The sequence below is a fragment of the Melanostigma gelatinosum genome, assembly GCF_949748355.1.
Source record: "Melanostigma gelatinosum genome assembly, chromosome: 24".
In the NCBI taxonomy this organism is placed as follows: Eukaryota; Metazoa; Chordata; class Actinopteri; order Perciformes; family Zoarcidae; genus Melanostigma; species Melanostigma gelatinosum.
Window position 1 is genome coordinate 10312758 of NC_136657.1, and position 13812 is coordinate 10326569.

Genomic DNA, 13812 nt, shown 5'->3' on the forward strand with positions numbered 1-13812 from the left:
AAGAGAAGTTCCAGAGGAAATGCTCCATTAAACCAGAGTAAACATGTATTCATCAGACGTTTATTCAAGGTAACTATATTTAGAGCCAACTTACAAAGCGTTCCTAGAACTATTTAGGGAATTGTTGCAGAACTGAAATTATTAAAAATAAAATACCAAACGTACCCCATTACATTTGAAGCTGTCAATATTTCACTTAATATCATAAAAAATAATGAAAACATTTACAAATTAGAGTCAGAGGATGTTTTACCTCGGTGGTCTTGGCGCTTTCCAGGATCTTCTTCTCCTCCTTCAGGTTTCTGGAGATGATCATGGCCATGTGGACCGGATCTTCCTGGAACCGATCCTGCAGAGACACACAGAGTTCAACTCACAGCTGAAAGACGTGACAAAGTTCACGTTCGGGGCCCGGCCGGGAGTCGGACCTGCAGGTTCCTCTTGATCTTGCGGATGTTGTGCTGCAGCAGGAAGTTGTTATCCAGGGCGAAGCGGCTGTGTTGGTCGTCCAGCTGAGCCAGCAGGTCGTGGAACCGAACGGTGGCCAGAGAGTCCTGAATCGCCACCGTGTCCCTGAGGAGGCACAGAACACGGCGCTACTACTACAGATGTGCAACCGGTCGCTTATCCAACTCATTCTTTGATATAAAACACAGGAAGGAGCAAACTGGAGAAGCTGAGACAAGAAAATAAAGTGCTGGTGTTCTCACCAGTCGATGCTCTCGATCCACTTGCTCAGGTACTGCCGGATGTCCATGGGGAACGAGTCGTCGTACAGCTGGTCCACCTGCTCCAGGTACTTACAGTCCAGCATCTGGAGCTGGCACCACTGCGCCATCTTCTGGTGAAGGAGAGCAACTGCATGAGGATTCAGGGCTCCAACTTTAAGGTTTGTTCAGGTAAACACCAACCAATGCTGCACTTATAGAGGGGACACTTTAAAACAGATCTGACTATGAGCAGATATTTGTTTTTCAACCATAAACACATTTAATAAAATATGAACTGAGCAGGAAGTGTGTAATGGAGACACCTCAAACTGACCTGTTAGACATTTCTTCTCTGCTTATGATACATATCAGCTGATGTGCATACACACTCTTTTGACACCAATATGTCCGTTAAAGGAAACGTCAGCAGAGTTGAAGGTTTGAATCCAGCTCCTCACCAGTTGTTTACTTACAGAGCAAGAAACTCGGAAATCAGAAATGCTGACTCCACATTTATTATGGGATGTGTCATTTCGCCTTTTAGTTTTAAGATGCATTCACCGTCTATAGGAATGTCCAACATCAAAGACGTCTTAGTGCATTTTTGATATTATTTCATTATAAGCTGGCGAAGGCGAGAGCAGCAGAAGTCCATAGGTTTCGTTTTCCCCACCATCACTCTACCTCCGTCAGTCGTCAAACATCCCACAGCAGAGATCGTCTCTGAACACATCGAGCCATGCTGGTTTGTCCTACAACCAGATTCAGTCCAGAAATGTGACTTTTATGGATTTGCTTCGACGTTTCTATCAATATTACGCGTCACAGCACGACACACATGACGTAATCCAAATGGTTGCTTTTCACCGGTGAATTCGGCCAACGTGTGATTCACCTGGTGTCACATATTAAATACAATGCATTAAAAACACGAGTGGTGGGCGGTGGCGGATTCAGTTAACCACTTTGCAAAAGTTGAATTTCGACGTAAAATAACTGCGAATGTACAAGTGGAAGCTTTTTTATGAGGTGACGTTGAATAAGTAATTGTTCAAACTTACCTTTTATTGAGAGGAAACGTGTGCGTTGTGTCCAAAATGTGCCCGAGCAGCGACACTGCCTATTTCTGCTACTGTAGTGTACGGAAACAGCGTCAGCCAATCACAACGTAAGCTTCGTGGTATGTGCCCGCCCCTTTGCTGGTGACAACCAATCAGAACGATGTAAAACGGCTGTTCCGTCAGCTAGCACGCTTACCCAGAATAACAAATATACATCGTATTGTTTTCACGAAGATTAAGTGTTACAAGCGCAAAATCAAGAACACACGTGTTTATTTATTTTTCATATAATAAAACGGTTTCGAACTACATGCAAAGTATTATTTATGTGTTTAAAAGCAAAATAATGCAGTTTCTGGGGGGAGAACAGCCAATGCTCGGAAGAGCTTAGAGTGATCACGTGTTTTCAGAGAAAGGGAAAGTAACTCTGAAACTGAAACTTAAGCAATGATGAGAATAATGAATCAACACTATGTCCAAATAAGATAAAAATAATTATTCCCAAAATATATGATTGGAAAATATGACTTTATTCATCAAAATCAAGAAATATTGGACAGTAAAAACCCCAGTAGGAAACTTTTTCTACAGGTGTGTGTCAGATTCAGCCACAATAAAAATACTACTTATACTAAAACTAACATTAATAATAATACGTTGCACCAAGACACCTCTAATAGGTCACAATATACATCTGGAGGTTGCAAGATGATTAACAATTAATAATTAGTTTGCTCACCAAAACATGATAAAATGTGTGATAATACTGCTATTCATGCATATATATGTGTCGTAATACACAGTATTTGTAGTACATTCATGATTAATTATATACACATACACAGAATGCACAAACCAACAGGAGAACATGATAGATGCATGTATCTAGCACACAGATGGCATAAAGGTGAAGTTCTTACTAATTCAATTTGGAAACAAAACACATTGACGCCACCTGGTGGCAGAAATAAATAACATTCATATATATATATATATATATATATATATATACATACACATACACACACACACACAGGTGCATCTCAATGAATTAGAATATCATCGAAAAGTTGATTTATTTCAGTAATTCAATTCAAAAAGTGAAACTCATATATTATATAGAGTCATTACACACAAGGTGATATATTTCAAGTGTTTATTTCTTTTAGTTTTGATGGTTATGGCTTACAGCAAATGAAAACCCCAAATTCAGTATCTCACAAAATTAGAATAGTACATAAGACCAATTAAAAAAAGGATTTTTAATACAGAAATGTTGGCCTGCTGAAAAGTATGTCCATGTACAGTACACAGCATGCACTCAACACTTGGTCGGGGCTCCTTTTGCATGAATTACTGCATCAATGCGGCGTGGCATGGAGGCGATGAGCCTGTGGCACTGCTGGGGTGTTATGGAAGCTTTGATAGCGGCCTTCAGCTCGTCTGCATTGTTGGGTCTGGTGTCTCTCATCTTCCTCTTGACAATACCCCATAGACTCTCTAAACGTGAAACTGTGTCACTCATGGACGTTCTGATCAACAAACAAAGACTTTTGGGTCAGAAACCCCCGTGAAGCACAACAACACTCAGGACATCTGCTCTTGGCTTCAAATCGAGATCAAACCTCCCTCTGAGATCACAGTTCCTGTCCTCGCATTGTCATTGGCTGACGGATCCAAAACTTCGCTGGCTGTTTTATACACTGTTGTACCAGTCAGGGGTGATGTAAGATCTGAAACAACCTCCACACAAAAGCTTTCTTCAGGTTTCTGCTCCATGAGGAAAGTCAGGGTTATAGTTTGAGTTGGGAGCAATGCTAACTATTGCTTCACAAAGGCAACATAAAAATGGAAGTTTTATCTATAAACCAGTATTTCTGACAACCACCAGCTGAATGATAAAGAAAGTGCTGAAGTGGCATCTGCAGCTGCCGTCCTGCTAATGTCCACTAGATGCTGCAACACTCTGACTATGACCAAGGAAATGATTGTGTCCATTTGAGGATATGTCTCGTACAACAACACCTAAAATCTTATTGTAGTTGACGTCCAGTGGTTCAGGGATGTAGAAGTGTACTCCAGGCTGTGTTAGTAACCTGTGACATCACTAGTCGTTGTTACAGGTGCAGCAAAGCACACTTCTGACCAGGATTCTGTTTCCAGCAAAATACTTCTATTCAGTTTGGTGTCAATTTACTCTTTAACCTGCAAATATGTAGCGCATACACTCTAAAAAACACGAAGGAGAGAAATGGCAATATGGCAGAGAAAAAGAAGACAGAAGAAGAAGGAAAATATCAAAAATCAGGTTTCAAAATCTCCCGACGATGCAACCTTTAGGCCTCAAGGATAGGATGCAATGAACTGTGTTTCATTACAAGTACACCTCACAGGGGTATTGATCAGATTTGCCTTGATTGACAGGTCTCTTAGCCAGTCACTCTTGTGGGTCTCAGTCACTTGTGGGGGTCATCAACTCACTAGACATTCTTGAGAACAGATCACAAAAAACAGCCCAGAGTCAGTCGGTTCATGTTTTTCAAAATAAAGGCGCACGTGGAAGACACCCTGCAGGGTCTGCTCCGGTCTAGGTTCAAATCAGGTGACATTTTCATAAGACAGGAGGATCTTCTCTCTGTCATCGCTGGTGTGCTTTTATGGCTTTTAGCTGGTCATCTCTTGTTTCTGTGATGTTTGGTCGAATCTGATCAAATTTTAGTTGTTGGCTGAAAGTACAAAGTATAAACCTAAAAACAACTTGTCCGGACTTCTCTTTCTTAGGTGGGATGTTACTGTGACTAAGTTTAGTTTTTTAAACAAAATACATCTATCCATATCGAATAGATGCCCGAGTGCCCTCAGGAGCAGCCGCAGTGGTCGACCACCATGGACGGGATCTTTCCGTAGATGATCTGCTCCTTGCGGTTGAAGTAGAGCATGTTGATGGGCGACATCTTGGTAGGCGTGCAGCAGGGCCCCGCTGTGCCCCGCGGGTTGGCCTTGTTCACCAGGTGTGCATGAGGGTACTGCTGCAGGTGCATGAACTCACACTCCCCCGAGCAGTAGTTGGCCCGGTAGCGCTTGGGAGCGATGATCCAGTCCCAGCCGAACTCCTCGAAGTCGACAGTGAGCGGGTAGCGACAGCAGCGGGTCTCTGCAGACTCCTCGTCGCAGTTGAGGCCTGAGTCACGGCGGGATCTCTTGGGGCTGTCGAGGATCTTCACTTCGATGAACGGTTGCTGGAAAGAAATAGAAAATGTACCAGCAAAGCAACAGACAAACCGCCAGCAACCTGTGCTTTTCAAGTTGTAGTTACATTTTGTTGAACAGTTGTGCACTCACCAGTCCTTCCTCTCCAGGCTCGGTTGAGGTGACAGCCAGATCTTCGCCGTTGGAGTCGTAGGCGTTGATCTCGATCCCGTACTTGGTCTCCGGTTGACGCAGCCAAGCCTGCAGCAGAGACTTGATGTCAATGCTCTGCCAGGAGCCGGCACCGGCGTCGGCGTCGATCTTCAGGGAGCGGACTCGGACTCGGGTGCTGTTCCCCTCCTTCCCGGGTTTGAGGCGGGATATCTGCAGGAAGACGGTGGTGACCATGTCGGCCGGTCGCAGGTGAACCCACAGCTGAGCGTGCAGGATGTTTTTGGGCTGGATCTTTGGACTGAGGCTGAAGAGACAACAGGAGGACAACTCGTCCTGGGCGATTGGATTAGCTGGAAGAAATCATCAAAATGTTAAACTATCTTGTTTGAAACAGACTGAACAACTGGTCCAACATTTCAAGAGCAAGATATTTATTTCATTACTGCTGAACAGATTAGCAAAACATTTGCTGGAAATATTTTTGATCTCCAGAGGATGAACCCTTTTGATTTCGGTGACCCACTGAACTTTTCTCTTGTGCCACCATCAAACCACAAAATCCACATCAACATCTAAACATAAGACTTACAAACGACACACTTTTACACAGTGAACAAAAGGCTGTCATAAATATCCATCATTCTTCCCGCACTACTGGCATGAAAGTTCAGCACTTATTACCCAAGTGAAAACTTTTTTTACATAAACCATTTTATTTAATTTGCAGAGATTTTTCCAAACAATACTTTATGGATTCTAAGTACCAACATCTCTTCAAAATCAAAATGCTGTCAGTGTACTTGGAAACAAACTTTACGCACAGGATTTACGCACGCTTCCCTTTTTTTACGCACGACATTAAAATAAGGTGCAGAGCAAAGAAGAAGAAAGTAAAAGGTTTTTGGTTTGGTTTAGTTACGCTTGGTGGCCATGGTGATGATGGTCTCTGTCGTGGCGTGGTCCTCGTCCTCCACCCGCGGATCGTACTGGTCCAGGAGCTGCGTTAGAGGAGGCGCTTTGGGGAGCAGCTGGCGGATCATGTCCCGGCTGATGTTGGGCGCTTGCTCGAGCCGCAGGATACTGAGGATCTGGGACTTGATGCTGTGGAGCCTCATCTGCTTGCTGTACTCCCGGAAGTCGCAGGCCGAGCATTGCTCTCCGCTCTCCACCAGCTGCTTGGAGGTCTGGTTCATCTCCAAGGAAAAGCTGGCAGAGAAGAAGACGGCCAGGCCGAGAGAGAGGAGCATCCTGGAGAAGAAGAGGTCAGTGCAGTGACGCTGTCTGATATGAGTCTGTCTTCGGACCTCAGGTCTTTCTGATTGGCTGCTAGGAGGATCTTTTTCTAATCAGAAGGGAGATTTAAAGAGGTAGCAAGATTTCATAACATATATTGTATTTATTAAATGAAGCCGGAGTAAATACGTCTATTTGAATGACTAACTGGGTCTTGATTCTACCAGTGATTTAATTGTTTTTAATCTTTATAAGTGCTATTTGTTTTATTTAATGATGCCAGCTTTCAGCGGGAGACATGTATGTTCTCAAGCAACTTCTTGGCATTTCCAATGCTCGTTTTATTCTTTTTTTAAAGTTTTCTTTGAAGAAGAAATCAGTCAGTCAGTCTTCAGCTCAACGACACTCAGTCTAATAGAAACTGACATTCTGTTTTTATGGTTCTTTCTATTTGTATTGTTGTCCAACAAGAGAGAAATATGGAGGAGAGCGTTTGTTGACATGTAAAAAGTGCAAAGCAAATAAATAATAACAACAAATGTAAATAATTTGTCTGAGACACAAATATTGTTCGTTATCTGTAGTCCAGCAGAACGTTTTCTCGGCTGCTGAAAAACTACAACAGACTGCTTCAACTACTTCCGCTTCAACACGTGCTCGGCTCACTCAATGTCACCACCTGCTGGTTGAAGCCGTGCAGCACGTTCACACATCTACTGCATAAGGTACTGAATTATTGATGACCATTGCAGCGTATAAAAACATACTGCACCTACATTGAAATATAAACATTGATTGCATAAGGAAATTGCAAATTGACCTTTTTGCGTAATTAAACGGAACATAAATTAAAAGCAAAAATTACCAAAACTTGAACCCCTAATTAGTCTGCTAATTGGTCTGCACTTCCGAATTGGATCTTAAATGTTTTGCAATGTATTGTTGAGGTTTTCATAAACTTTATTTCTGTCGTAATAAGTCCACATGAAGCAGCCCCATGGATACATTCTTAAATTACTGACATTAAAAACCTTAAGAACAAGACAATGACTCACATTTATGAAGGAATAAATGTGTGTTACAGGCTGACCTGCTCCTCCCACCAACCTGCATCAGGAGGGAACTGGTTTCTCAGGTTGTCCACCTAAAGTTAAGCTGCAGGGAGTCCAGAGAGGAGCAGCAACATTAAAAACACCCCGATATTCAAACTCTATCGTTCAGTATGCTGCTGGATATTTTATAAAGTGTGTACTTTTTAGATAAAGTTGTTTTGATTCACTTTTGTAGCTTTTTGACTTGGTAACAATCTAATTGTTCTTTTTCTAACATTTTAATCTTTTTCAAAATATCCTTTTAATGACGGTTCATTTTAGTAATTTAAAAGCCAACAGAAACGCATGCGGCATGTTTGTGTGCTCCATGTTTTATTATTCATTGGACACAGATGACCTTTTACAAACTGGATGTTCTTGATGTTCTTGTTTGTGGTTAAACAGAAACCTGCAGGTGATGTAACCTTGTTTTGGTCAAAACACCTGAAGGAGTTTGGAATATACTTGTGATGGTCTTTCTTCGGAAATGATCAGAAGTTGACTGTTCCAGGTGAGATGGGATGTACCGAGTCGAGATGCCGGTCTTGGGACTGTTCTGACAAACAGAAGGAGACTGTCGTCGACAAACAAGAAGAGGGTGAAACAAAAGCCTTTTTAACGGACCTGAAGGAGACAAAATATTCACTCACTTCAGAGGAGACGCCAGCTGATGGCTGTTCGCTGAACCGTCCTCCAGCCACCAAAGCCATGCTGGATTTGGCCCAGAAGATGTCGGAGGATATCGTCGCTCAGGCTCTGCAGCTCTGCTGGGAGCTGCACGTTCACTACAAAGAGTGGCTTTTCATCGACACTGAAGTGTGAATATGTGATATGAGCTGAACGATTCTACTTGAAGGGACGTTTTACGACAGAACCAGGACTTGAAACTGGGTCAAGTTCACATCCTGCTGTTTGAACACAAAGGCTGGAGGAAGGTGGAGTCTCTGTCTCCAACATGTCATTATCCTTTCAGAGTCTGTGCTCATTCTCCAACGTTGCAATGTTGCAACTGACATGTTTAAATGTTTGACGTGAGTATGAGTAATTCACCTGACGATGAGGGAGGAGCTGGCATGCTTGAGGAGACGCAGGCAGGTTTAACCAAATATTAAACAATTTACCAAATGAGCAAAAATAGTTTGGGCCCCAAACGTGTGACAGAACTGAAGTAAACTGAATGTGTACACTACAAATAGAAACGAGCGCACTGCCAAATAAGAGCAGCAGTTTTCTGTTTGTTGATGTGTGTGCAGAGTGCATGAGGTCGAAAGGTCACCAAAAGGAGAAAGTGAACTATTAAGTGTAAACTAAAGTGTGGGCAGCGGACATTTAAATGTGAGGAAGAATTGAGCTTTCTCAAATCAGTTTTCATCATGTATGATAACAAATGCTGACATTCCAGCAGAAATCCAAACGCAGTATTTGAAGCAGGTCTGCGTTTGTTCCCGGTCAGTGAGACGACCTGTTGAACAGGCCTCGAGGTTATCCGGGGTTCAGTCAGTGTTTCCCACTCTGGCTTCAACTTTACTGTAGTCACACAAAGAGACACGAACACACTATAAGATCTTTGTGCACGTTCAGTTTTTAGTCAAAAAACGAATTTATTTCCCTGTTTTGTTTGCATTATTTTGTTGAGAAGCAGGAAGTGGGATTTGCTTCTGAATCTTCATTTTGAAAAACAGCAGTAAGGTGATTGAAAAAGCAGCATTTCAGTCATTGATCTATTGATCTGTTGAGAATCTATCGTTTCATGTTGACCAGGAACAACCTTTTTATGAATTCATTCTGGAAAGGTCTCTGAAATCTAACCCTGCTAAGATACGACTTCATAAAATAATAATCGTGGAATAAAACGATCTTCTAATCTGAAGTAAGACATAACAAAACATAACCAGACTGTTGGCTGGATATTTATTTTTGCTTCTGTTGTCATCGACAGTATCTGATGGTTATCTTTGAAAATGGGGCGGGTTACTCGCTTCAGCACTCGCCGTCGCCTGCGGCGATGGAGACGGAGCTGCACCTCAACTGTCACGCCACCCGGAGGTGTTGGCTGCGTCTCCAGACTCGTGAGAGGACAAGCCAACAGGACTCGATGTACTAAGGTGTGCTCCAGTTACTCAGCTCATACAAACAACATTAGTGTAGAACTCAAATGTCCTGAATTATCCTTAAATGCATTCAAAATACCAGGCACAGAAACTCAATCTCAACAGAGTATGTTTGTCAGATTGTTTTATTCATGAGTGCAGATATACAGCATCAAGCACTTTCATTGGTTCACAGGACGTGTGCTGGTCAGTGTGTCGACTGCCCTAAAAACAAAAACAAGACCGTTTTAAAAAGCAGTTCAAGAGAATAAACTTCAACAAGACAAAGCTCCTCTGCGCCCGCGGTTAACATTTTGACATGTGATCCTTCAAATGAATCAACTTGTGGATCTACTTTTCTTCCTCAGCTTGAACCAACATTAGTTTCCTCCACATGCAGTTTCTTTCAAATCTACTTTACTTTGTATTTCTCTTCTCCTTATTTATGCATGAATATTTAATGTAACATACAAAGCTTAAAAAACATCTTTATGTGTGTTTTATGAAAAGTTGAATACGTTTAAAACTGAGCCACGCCCTTTCTTCTAAACTAGTAAGCAGAGCGGAGAGAAAGGATGGGAAGTAACCAAACCTGTCCCATCTTTGTCAGGAACGACTGCGTTCATGTAAGTGAGCGGCTGATTGAGAGAACAAGTTCAACAGGCTTGTTAACTTTGCATCTCACCTGTGTTTAACAGCGCCCGCCACGCCCACGGCCATGACCGTGACCGTGACCGTGACCACCTTTCTTGTGCTTGCCATGTCTTTTACGGCGCCCACCGTGCCCGTCATCGGTGCTGCAGCTTCCGCTGTCACTGCCGCCGCTTTTGTCACGGCCTCCATGGCAGTCCCCACCGCCACTTTTCTTCTGCCTGCGATGTCTTCTACGGCGCCCACCGTGCCCGTCATCGGTGCTGCAGCTTCCGCTGTCACTGCCGCCGCTTTTGTCATGGCCTCCATGGCAGTCCCCACCGCCACTTTTCTTCTGCCTGCGATGTCTTCTACGGCGCCCACCGTGCCCGTCATCGGTGCTGCAGCTTCCGCTGTCACTGCCGCCGCTTTTGTCACGGCCTCCATGGCAGTCCCCACCGCCACTTTTCTTCTGCCTGCGATGTCTTCTACGGCGCCCACCGTGCCCGTCATCGGTGCTGCAGCTTCCGCTGTCACTGCCGCCGCTTTTGTCACGGCCTCCATGGCAGTCCCCACCGCCACTTTTCTTCTGCCTGCGATGTCTTCTACGGCGCCCACCGTGCCCGTCATCGGTGCTGCAGCTTCCGCTGTCACTGCCGCCGCTTTTGTCACGGCCTCCATGGCAGTCCCCACCGCCACTTTTCTTCTGCCTGCGATGTCTTCTACGGCGCCCACCGTGCCCGTCATCGGTGCTGCAGCTTCCGCTGTCACTGCCGCCGCTTTTGTCACGGCCTCCATGGCAGTCCCCACCGCCACTTTTCTTCTGCCTGCGATGTCTTCTACGGCGCCCACCGTGCCCGTCATCGGTGCTGCAGCTTCCGCTGTCACTGCCGCCGCTTTTGTCACGGCCTCCATGGCAGTCTCCACCATGGCCATCACGCCCACCGCCACTTTTCTTCTGCCTGCGATGTCTTCTACGGCGCCCACCGTGCCCGTCATCGGTGCTGCAGCTTCCGCTGTCACTGCCGCCGCTTTTGTCACGGCCTCCATGGCAGTCTTTACCACCCCCTCCCCCTCCATAGTGGTCTCCACCATGGGAATCATCTCCATGGCGGTCATCGCCACAGGGATTAGGGTCACAACCCCCGTGAGACTCATGGTCTTCTGGTCCCAGGTCAAAGCCAGAGGGGTGCGTGACTGTTGGAGCACCAATCAGAATCAATTAAGGGGATTTATTTCAAGAATAAAGCTACAATTTCTAGAAAAAAAAGACACAAAACTTGCGTCTCTGGATGAACATAAGAGATCAAATGTGTATCTTACCAGGATTGGTGCCGCCCCACATTGTCTGTCGACAGCGTTCTTCTTTGTTTTATTTGACAGTACTAAGGAAAAGAACACAGGGAGGCGCCCATTTACATTCAAGTTAAACCAGTTTAACTGGAAAGCTTACAAGCACTGCAAACAACACATTATCAAGATTAACAAGCAGTTCATTCTCTGGAAAGTGAGTTCAACGCTTTAAGTTTGGAAAAGTCTTAAATTGCAGCAGAACTTTTTCAAACATGCGAGAATTAAATCTGTCAGTTTATTTACTCAGTGTGTCTACGTTCACTGATCTGAGAAAAAAAAATTCACATTTTAGCTTCGACAGGAAGTATTTGGTCTGTAATGTTCTGCCGATCTGTTCTAAGCAGCTGTTTGATGATGTTACTCTAAAATTAACTAGAAAATATTAATTTTTACAAACAAGTTATAAAATAAGTTACTGGAAACATGCTAATCAATCTAAACTTGTTTTATTTAATTAAAATCTCGAAATCTGCTCAATATTTCCAAAGGTTTAAGGTGAAAACCTCATTCCCCAGACAGAAGATGAAGCTGCGTACTCACAGATGAAGCTGCGTCCTCCCAGTCAACAACCTGTCGGAGACAAAGCACGTTTTAAGAGCAGCGTCCGTCACACCTACATTCGTGTCCTATCACATGACTGCATGAGGTCATGGGCTGGTGATGGGCCATGACAGGCGTTGCCAAATCAAATCAAGGACGTTTGGTGCATTTGATCCTCGGCCAAACGAAACGCTGTCGGTATTTAATGAAAGAGAACTGTTCAGAGTAATGAATGCATGTGTTGTCTTTCTATTGACGTCAAGGCTGAGATGATTAAGATGAACTGTACTGACATGTACAGGCCCTGATGAGTTCAGATATCAATCTGGCAGGAGTTCCCTCAATCATTTGCCCTTTGAGGTACTTGTACTTTACTTCCATGTTCTGCTACTTTATACTACTTCACTACGTCTTTACGAATGTATTTGATGAAATTACTCAGTAGATTTAGATTCATAGTGGAAAATATCATCAAAAATCAATTATGATGTAACATTGATAAGTAAGAGACTTTCAATTCACAACCCAGCAGATAAATGATAAAATATAAAGTAGGTCTGGACGGATCAGTGAAAGGGCCGCCATTACACTTCTTCTTCTTCGCCTTTCTCAAGACCCAAGTTCACAAGTCCAGAGAACGGACAATTGGAACAACAGCTTACTTGTTGACATCACCACCTCAGCTGGTCTTGCTAATGAGTTTAATCCGTTTATATATTTCTGTGACTTAACAACAGTATTATTTAGAAGTTTCAACTTCCAGTTGTGTGATTTCTCCTCCGCCATTGTTTCCTGTTGCTGGTGCAAAATGCATTCTGGGATATTTGGCTGTCCCAAGTACAGACAAGTCACCTCCGATGCATCCCCGGTAAAATGGGCGGAGCGAGCCACATCCGGGCATTTGGACCGTGCTTGGCTGGATGTGGACTTTGAATTGGAACAGTACTTGGGCTGAGACTGATGACGTTTCACAAGTCCACGAGTTCACAAGTACAGAGAAGTACGCATGTTGAGAAAGGCCTACTTTCCTCCTCCTCCTCCTTCTTCTTCTTCTTCTTCTTCTTCTCCTTCTTCTTCTTCTTCTTCTTCTCCTTCTTCTTCTTCTTCTTCTTCTTCTCCTTCTTCTTCTTCTTCTTCTTCTGCTTCTTCTTCTTCTGTAGTTATTGGCGGTTGGTGACCATCCCGGAAGCCCGTTACCGCCCCTACCTGGACTGTGCGGGGATTGTGAGTCTCTCTCTGTTGGTCGGTGCAGGTGAAAGTGCGACGACAGTTCTGTGCACGCCGTCGACATTTATCAGTTTAATCTCCTGCAAGTCAACGGACTCCAGTTAGAGAGGACAGACGTAGCTTTGTAACGTGCTGAAGAGGATACAACTGTCCTGTAATACTGCTGAGGACGAGACGGTCGAGCACGCGCCAGCACACCTGTTCAGAAGGTGTGTCGTTGAGAGCTTTTTAGTATCTTTAAAGTCTTGAATTAGGTTTTTGGTCCTGCAGCGTTAAATAAATCGCACATAGCTAGTTTATTTGGATTACATTGTGGTTGTTTTTTTATTCACAATTTCAATATAGTCCCGATGTGTTTTTTAAGAAGTAATTCAAAACCCTGCACAGCGTTTTGATCAGAGCATTTCATATCGATTCATCTTCCAATGATTCTCTTGATGAATCACTAATGTTTGGTCTGTAAAATGTGAGAAAATAGAAAAAGTTCGCTTATTAAAATATCCGAAACATAAAG

At 43.7% G+C, this 13812-nt stretch overlaps 3 protein-coding genes across 5 annotated transcripts in view; all 3 read right to left on the bottom strand.

Annotated features, from left to right (window-relative positions):
* Nucleotides 1-1863, bottom strand: part of LOC306797492 (signal transducer and activator of transcription 1-alpha/beta-like) — a 5738-nt gene extending 3875 nt beyond the window's left edge. Inside the window, 4 exon segments of the mRNA XM_079296857.1 lie at nucleotides 254-349; nucleotides 429-573; nucleotides 711-841; nucleotides 1772-1863. Coding sequence (XP_079152983.1) covers nucleotides 254-349; nucleotides 429-573; nucleotides 711-838 — 369 coding nt within the window. The 5' untranslated portion in view covers nucleotides 839-841; nucleotides 1772-1863.
* A 2766-nt stretch (nucleotides 1864-4629) lies between these two features.
* LOC306797212 (growth/differentiation factor 8-like) lies at nucleotides 4630-6381 on the bottom strand (the record flags this gene model as incomplete). Its single annotated transcript, XM_079296452.1, has 3 exons — nucleotides 4630-5010; nucleotides 5114-5484; nucleotides 6054-6381. The coding sequence occupies 3 exons, from the start codon at nucleotides 6379-6381 to the stop codon at nucleotides 4630-4632; spliced, it is 1080 nt and encodes a 359-aa protein (XP_079152578.1).
* A 3299-nt stretch (nucleotides 6382-9680) lies between these two features.
* On the bottom strand, nucleotides 9681-13206 carry LOC306797126 (uncharacterized protein). Of its 3 annotated transcripts, none has more exons than XM_079296319.1 (5): nucleotides 12924-13206; nucleotides 12072-12101; nucleotides 11502-11563; nucleotides 10234-11375; nucleotides 9681-9768 (listed from the first exon to the last, which is right to left on the bottom strand). In XM_079296319.1, the coding sequence occupies exons 4-5, from the start codon at nucleotides 11334-11336 to the stop codon at nucleotides 9699-9701; spliced, it is 1173 nt and encodes a 390-aa protein (XP_079152445.1). In that variant the 5' UTR covers nucleotides 11337-11375; nucleotides 11502-11563; nucleotides 12072-12101; nucleotides 12924-13206; the 3' UTR covers nucleotides 9681-9698. The 3 variants fall into 3 exon arrangements, with proteins under 3 accessions (XP_079152445.1, XP_079152444.1, XP_079152446.1); XM_079296318.1 differs by lacking the exon at nucleotides 12924-13206 and adding an exon at nucleotides 12734-12879; XM_079296320.1 differs by lacking the exon at nucleotides 12924-13206 and adding an exon at nucleotides 12734-12878 and having other exon boundaries at nucleotides 9681-9773.
* Nucleotides 13207-13812: the final 606 nt, after the last annotated feature.

Coding starts and splice junctions, on each gene's coding strand:
- LOC306797126 (XM_079296319.1), bottom strand. CDS start 11,336: ATGAGTCTCACGGGGGTTGTGACCCTAATCCCTGTGGCGATGACCGCC. Junction 9,769..10,233: donor GCGGGCGCTGTTAAACACAG/GTGAGATGCAAA, acceptor TTTTTAGGGCAG/TCGACACACTGACCAGCACA.